At 40.5% G+C, this 7813-nt stretch overlaps 1 protein-coding gene across 4 annotated transcripts; it reads left to right on the plus strand.

Moving 5' to 3' along the window:
* The first annotated feature begins 948 nt into the window (after positions 1-948).
* On the plus strand, positions 949-4665 carry LOC112081091 (CD209 antigen-like protein C). 4 transcript variants are annotated; one of them, XM_024147098.2, is made up of 7 exons: positions 949-1167; positions 1254-1402; positions 2818-2925; positions 3049-3165; positions 3302-3441; positions 3580-3695; positions 3806-4665. In XM_024147098.2, exons 2-7 carry the CDS (start codon positions 1399-1401, stop codon positions 3966-3968), a joined length of 648 nt encoding a protein of 215 aa, XP_024002866.1. In that variant the 5' UTR covers positions 949-1167; positions 1254-1398; the 3' UTR covers positions 3969-4665. The 4 variants fall into 4 exon arrangements, with proteins under 4 accessions (XP_024002866.1, XP_070299879.1, XP_024002864.1 ...); XM_070443778.1 differs by having other exon boundaries at positions 1254-1387; XM_024147096.2 differs by lacking the exon at positions 1254-1402.
* The last annotated feature ends 3148 nt before the right edge of the window (positions 4666-7813 follow it).

Here is a 7813-nt window from a genome sequence, read left to right on the forward strand (position 1 = left end):
GATAGTTTTCATTTTCATCCTCCTTTATTCCCATTGTAACAATATTATTTTTCATACTTCTGCACTTTAGATCAAGTCATTCGGCTTTCATTGTTTTATTATCATACCGCATGCATATGCATGCGATTTATTATTATGCGTGACTAGGTGCAAGGTCCATTGACCTACATTTTAATCTTGCCTTCAAAGTTACATAAAACATTACTGTGCACTCACAGTAATCTACAGTAAAGCTAATGCAGACATGAAAACACACATAGTCCCCAGCAGAGTTCTTATGACAATGTTTGAGTTTGGTTTCCTCAGCCTGAAGAACACTTGCATGGCAGTCCCTCCCTCTCACCTCTTACTTAGGCAACAATCAGTCATGTGAATAGTCTGCGACTGTCTGTCACAGTCGCAGACTAGTCACCACATCTTCAGAAAGTAGTCACCATAAATAAGGTACTAACTTTAACGTGTCTGTCTGTGAGTGTATGTATGTGCAGTGCTTGACTTAGACTGAAATCGGTAACGGTACTCATTTTGGGTGCTGATACTGTGGTGCAGGAGCTCCACAATACTTTGAGCAAATATTCTATAAGAGGAACAGGAGCTCAAGCAGTGTGCAAAGCTGCCATCAAGGCAAAGGATGGCTACTTTGAAGAAACTAAAATATAACATTTATTTTGATTTGTTTAACACTTTTTTGGTTACTATATGATTCCAAATGTGTTATTTCATAGTTGTGATGTCTTCACCATTATTCTACAATGTAGAAAATAGTAAAAATAAAGAAAAACCCCGGAATGAGTAGGTGTGTCCAAACTTTTGACTGGTACTGTAGCTGTTATTACCTTTCAACAGAGAGTAAAACTTGGACTGAGAGCAGAGCCGACTGTATAAGGGGAGGAGCAGACCTGGTGATCATAAACAGCAGAGAGGAACAGGTGAGAGAGCGGAGGAGCATAAACAAAGGGGGAAATAACTACTGAGAGAGAGAAACAGAGAGAGAGAGAGACACACAGACAGACACACAGACAGACAGACAGACTAAACATACCAACTATGTTATTTTCAGGTGTTTCTAAACAAACTGGGAAAATATGTAAATTTCTGGATTGGTCTGACTGACTCAGAGATGGAAGGGTTCTGGAAATGGGTGGATGGAACAACATCAACAACAACGTGAGTAATATTTACTTCTTGTCKTTTATTTTTGAAGCGTATTGTTTCTTAAATTAATATCATGTTGATATCATGTTCTGCTGAAGTGCTTCTTAGGTTCTGGAGCAGATGAGAGCAAAATAACGCTGATGGGGAGGAGGATTGTGTGGTATTCAACAGGTTTATTGATCTGTCTTGGGACTGGGAAATTATTCAGTCATGGAATGACCAGCCTTGTTCAGTGAGTACCCAATGGGTATGTGAGAGCAGACCTAAAGTGTCATAACATAACAAATCCATCCACAACAGGAGAATAATATCTGAATTCCCTTTTGAGTTAGCAATTGTATTATCAMATTTTTTGATTATTGTTGAAGTGTAATTTAAATCTATTACAACATTAGTTATGATTTGTAATGATTTAATTTATATAATAATTTATATAATATAGAATTGCTTTTGAAGAACCATAGTATTATGAATGTGAAACTCTAACCTGAAAGCTAATGTAGTGAATTGACATGCAGGGTCAAATCTAATCTAAACATCTAACAGTGAACTGTGAACAAGGCAAGTGCCATGCTTCAATGTGTTCAATTTGTGGATAACATTAAAGACATATTTTGAAAGCTAACAGAACAGAAATGTTTGAATTGTATTGTACATTGCAGGCATAATTTCTCTGTCCATGTGATACATATTATAAATTGTTTTAAAGCAAAGAGAAAATACAACTGTTATGGTATTTTATTCCCCATTGAATATTGTTGTGTTTCTTTATATGGATGTAGGGGAACAGAGCCCCCACCCCCACCTATCTCTCTCTCTGTCTCTCTGTCTCTCACAAATACACACACACACACACACACAAACATAGAGTGTATACACATTTATTTCACCTCATTGCAATTTGGACTGTAAGGACATTCAGAGCATCGATGAGACAGACAGCATAGAAAGACAGAGACAGAGCAACAGAGACTATACACACAGTACCAGTTATCATCATCATTGAGATATGGAGATAGAAGAGGACATCTATGSCAATGTWGAGGAGATCAGTGTGAAAGACTGTAATGATCTGGCTGCAGGTTATGAGACTTTACACCAGAGTCCACAGGCTRGAACAAGTAAGTGTGTTTACAGACAATAATGACTGAGAAGTACGTTTTGATATGAGTACACTGCAAACTAAAGGTATTTAAATACATCCGAGTGAGGATGAAAGTCCCAGATCCCGACACCTCAGAATATTCTCCACATGGGCCAAATAGTCATTTAAATCAKTAWGATAAAYGGTCCCCCKTGTTATGYAACAAGATCATCTCCATTCAGCTGGGGATCAGCAAAAATAGCAGATGTGTTCAGTGGGCCTAAGGATCAAAGCAGCTTTAAAGAAGTTCTCTGGTTACAGCATCAATATAAAGAGGTTTATTATCATCATTAATGAGAAACAGTGAGGCAATTCGTGGAAAGGTTCCTAATTTTTAGAGGGACTTGTTTCAAGCATTATTTTTTAAAATGTTTATATATAATTTGGATGGAAGTGATAGTAAAGGAGGACAGAAATACATTTGATTTCTGGTTGAAGACCACAAGACTCAGTTCCTCTTGGTATAACAGCATTGGTTTGTGAGGTGTATGTAACCACTTGTTTCTCTACATCTGCAGGACTGAAGCATGTGAATCAGAAATCTCAGCCTTGGAGGATGGCTACAGTTTCTCTGGGCCTGCTGTGTGTTGTCTTACTGATTACAGTCATAAGCCTCTCTGTGCACTGTGAGTGTTCAACTCACATGTACCTGAATGTGTATTTATGTGTGTGTTTGCAAATGTGTGTGCAAGAACGAGTGAGCCAAAAAAATATTGTTGGTGTGTGCTCTCTTCTCTTTTCAATCACAGATGATGAACAGTATTACGCACTGTCCAGACTCCAGACTTCATACAACAACCTGACTGAGGAGAAATTCCAGCTGCAGAGAACAGTTTCAGAGCAGGAGAAGAAGATATCCGAGCTTGGTAAGTATGATGTTGTAAGAATGTGAATGTAGGGGATGATATAATGATCAATAGCAATTGTTCTGTATTATATAATTATAGTATATAATAACTGGTCTGTATAGCTGAATTAGCTGTATTCATCCTCTTTCTATAGGACCCTGTCCTGATGGTTGGAGGAGACTCAGATGTAGCTGTTATTACTTCTCTAATAACAGTAAAACTTGGAGTGAGAGCAGACAAGACTGCAGAGAGAGAGGAGCAGACCTGTTGATCATAAACAGCAGAGAGGAACAGGTGTGTATGTGGGTACATGAGAGAGAGCGAGAGAGATAGAGAGCGAGAGAGAAAGAGAGAGAGAGCGAGAGATAGAGAGAGAGCAAGAGCGAGAGAAAAAGAGAGAGAGACTACATTTACTGCTTTTCTTGTATGCAGCATTTTCTAAACACATTGGGGGAAAAAATGCATTTCTGGATTGGTCTGACTGACTCAGAGAAGGAAGGGATCTGGAAATGGGTAGATGGAACAACACCAACACCAACCACAACACAGTGAGTGAAATGCAGAGTAACATGTCAATTACAATGGAGCAGGCAGAGTAACCAATAATCACTTGTTATTCTTCCTGGGTTGACTGTTAACTGAACTGGTTGGTTCTTAGGTTCTGGAGAAAAGGAGAGCCAAATAATGCCCAGGAGGGTGAGAACTGTGCAGTCTTCAACAGCTTCAGCGATAACCTGGGAATTATACAATCATGGAATGACCAGCCTTGCTCATTGCTTACCCATTGGGTATGCAACTACACACCTAACGTGTCGTCCTAATAGGCCTACACATCGCGATGGCATCTGCCCACAGGAGAATATCTGAATTCCATTGTTACAAAACTAAGCATCTCCTACAAATTCATGCTGACAAGTCCTGGCAGGAAAACAGATGACCCATAACACATGTAAAAAAAAAAAGTCCCGCTAATTAGCTAACGATTAAAATTAACGAAAGCTAACTTTGAATCTACGTCAGACGTTAATTCTTCAAATCGGCTGTTTTGGCATATGTTTCAGATAATCTGAACTCCCTTTTGAATTTGCAAAAGCGTTTAGATTTCTTTTTCGACATAAAGGTTAATTTCTCCTGCATTTCATTAGTAGCACAAATTGTAGAGACAATTAAAATGAATCTTGACAAAACATTACAGTTAACTATGACTAACGTGCGCCCTCTACTGACTAGAAAGGCATATAGAAGGTCAAAGCGCAGAACATTACAGTAGTAGCTAGAATTACTTCAGATTGCTTAAGAGAATTGATTGTGTTGTAATATGAGAATGCAACTAAATTGGAAGCTGATGCAACATGTAGGTTCAGTCATAATCTATCCATACAACAAGACAGCTGCTTTAAACTGATAATGTCTTTGTCAGATGGAATGATTTGACAAATAAACATTTTAGAAGCTAAGAGATCAGCCATCTTTTCATTTATTGTATCGTGCAAACTGACAATAAAAGTATTAATCATTTGACCTTTGTTCATATGCTTTTTTAGAAATCTGTGTTGTGTTGTCATAATAACACGCACTCAGAGTCAAGATGTTTAATATAATAATGTCACTTAATCAAATGACTTATTCTATCAATAACTATAATGAAGTGAAACAGAGCTTTGTGCTTTAGCAATGCAAACATGGGACCAATTCAATTCCTCTGGTAACTGTGGGATAATCTACTCATGGGATTGGAGGAGAGTGTGTGCACACTGTACTGTACAGGTGTAGGTGTTGATTCAGGCCAGCGACCTAGCCACTGACCATTCTTGACCATTTTCCCTACGGATCCCAGGCTTGAGCCCCTCCATTTGTGTGGCTATTCTGAATAAAATCTACAAATTGTCCAGTATTTTACTCACCTCAATTAAACAAAATACAATTATGTTTATTTACATGAATATTGGGGAAAAGAAACCTCTCTCTCTCTCTCATACATAGAGTGCATACACACGTTTTTCACCTAATTTCAATTGGGACTGTGGACTGAATTCATTCTCAGAGCATCAGTGAGACAGAAGACAAAGAGGGAGAGAGAGATAGAGACCACAGAGTTACACAGTATACATTATACACCAGTTGTCATCATTGAGATATGGAGAAAGACGAGGACGTCTATGCCAATGTAGAGGAGRTCAGTGTGAAAGGCTGTGATGATCTGGCTGCWGGTTATGAGACTTTACACCAGAGTCCACAGGCTGGAACAAGCAAGTGTGTTAACAGATTCTTAAACAGATCTTTATTTATTTATTACGTTTACTTTGCGGGACAAAAACATACATCTGAGAGATACTGAGAAATGATGAGTCACACCAGATTTAGCTAAGACCTATTTTCCRTCTGTAGTCCCCGGGCAGGTGAACATCTAATCATGGAAATATTCTATGCAAAACAGACAACCTAAATAGATCAGACATTATAAAAAAACTGCGATGAGGACATMGGGATATTTTATCAACACATTGCACTGAGAAAGTGAAACACATTGCTGTTGGATATAAATGGAAATATCTGTGTACTCAAATGAAAGATGTACTACATATGGAGGGGACATGGAGGAGACATATTACTAACACTAACACACTGCTAATACTAAAGGCATGTATAATATTATCACCTGTTGTAATTAAGTATTGATATGAAACGCTCAAGTGCAATGTTTATAATCAATAAATCAATCAGAATCATGTTCAAAATCATCATACGTTGTCTTTCTATGTAGTAATGACACATTTCACACAAAACAATTCCTTTTGAATTGGAACCAAATTATTTCATGGAAATGGTAGTAGAGGAGGACAGAATTGCTGTTACTGTCTGTCTGTGTGTGGTTGAAGACCACAGCATCAGTTCCTCTTGGTATCAGAACAGCATGGTTTATGAGGGAGAAACTGGTCAGCTGGAAAGACTAAGATAGATACAGTAGGACTAAGTCAGGTGTATATTATATTTGTTTCTCTACACCTGCAGGACTGAAACTTGGGAATCAGAACTGTCAGCCTTACAGACTGCATCAGTTTCTCTGGGACTGCTGTGTGTTTCTTGCTGACCGCAGTCACAAGACCACATTCTTATCGGCAGACTCAACAGCCTTGGTTTCTCAAATGACTGCTCGCCTGGTTCACCAACTATTTCTCAGACAGAGTTCAGTGTGTCAAATCGGAGGGCCTGTTGTCCGGACCTCTGGCAGTCTCTATGGAGGTGCCACAGGGTTAATTCTCGGGCTGACTCTTTCTCTTGTATATATAATGATGTCGCTCTTGCTGCTGGTGATTCTCTGATCCACCTCTACCAAGACGACACCATTCTGTATACCTCTGCCTTCTTTGGAACTGTGTTAACTAACCTACAGATGAGTCATGCCATACAAATCTCCTTCCGTGGCCTCCAACTGCTCTTAAATGCAAGTAAAATAAACTGCAGCATCGCAGTGCTTAACTGCGCACGCAGAGTCTCTGGTTCGCGCCCAGGCTCTGTGCAGCCGGCGCGACCGGGAGGTCCGTGGGGCGACGCACAATTTGGGCTAGCGTCGTCCGGGTTTAGGGAGGGTTTTGGCCGGTAGGGATATACTTTGTCTCATCGCGCTCCAGCGACTCTGGTGGCGGGCCGGGCGCAGTGCGTGCTAACCAAGGGGGCAGGTACAGCGGTGTTTTCTGCCGACAACATTGGTGCGGCTGGCTTCCGGGTTGGAGGCGCGCTGTGTTTAAGAAGCAGTGCGGCTTGGTTGGGTTGTGCTTCGGAGGACGCATGGCTTCGGACTTCGTCTCTCCCGAGCCCGTAACGGGAGTTGTAGCGATGAGACAAGATAGTAGTTACTAGCGATTGGATACCACAGAAAAGGGGGGGAGAAAAGGGGATAAAAAAAACAACAAAAACAACAAACAAAAAACAAGAATCGCTGCCCGCACTTTGCCCGCGCCGTCCAGCATCACTACTCCTGGCGGTTCTACTTAGAATATGTGGACACTACAATACTAGGTAACTCTCATTCAGACTCAATTAAAGCATACTCCAATCAAAATTAAATCTAGAATCAGCTTCTTATTTCGCAACAAAGCATCTTGCACTCATGCTGCAAACATACCCTCGTAAAACTGACTATCCTACCGATCCTTGACTTCGGCGATGTCATTTACAGAATAGCCTAAACCTATCTCAGCAAATTAGATGCAGTCTATCACAGTGCCATCCGTTTTGTCACCAAGCGCATATACTACCCACCACTGCGACTGTATGCTCTCGTTGGCTGGCCTCTCTTCATACCCACTGGCTCCAGGTGATCTATAAGTCTTTGCTCGTAAAGCCCCGCCTTATTCAGCTCACTGGTCACCATAACACACCCACCGTAGCACGTGCTCCAGCAGGTAAATATTTACTGGTCACCTCCAAAGCCAAATCCTACTTTGGCCGCTTTCCTTCCAGTTCTCTGCAGCCAATGACTGGAACGAATTGCAAAAATCACTGAAACTGGAGACTCATATATCCCTCTCTAACTTAAGCACAGCTGTCAGAGCAGCTCACAGCTCACTGCACCTGTAAATAGCCATCAGTAAATAGCCCATCCAACTACCTCATCCCCATACTGTTATTTATTTTTTGCTCTTTTGCACCCCAGTATCTACTT

Source organism: Salvelinus sp. IW2-2015, linkage group LG1 (assembly GCF_002910315.2).
Source record: "Salvelinus sp. IW2-2015 linkage group LG1, ASM291031v2, whole genome shotgun sequence".
NCBI lineage: Eukaryota > Metazoa > Chordata > Actinopteri > Salmoniformes > Salmonidae > Salvelinus > Salvelinus sp. IW2-2015.

What these genes read in the sequence shown, in the direction of transcription:
- LOC112081091 (XM_024147096.2), top strand. Translation starts at nt 1,146, where the DNA reads ATGGAACAACATCAACAACAAC. An exon ending in GAAGAAGATATCCGAGCTTG is followed by an intron (nt 3,166 to 3,301) that starts GTAAGTATGATG and finishes CTCTTTCTATAG; the next exon opens with GACCCTGTCCTGATGGTTGG. An exon ending in CCAACACCAACCACAACACA is followed by an intron (nt 3,696 to 3,805) that starts GTGAGTGAAATG and finishes GTTGGTTCTTAG; the next exon opens with GTTCTGGAGAAAAGGAGAGC.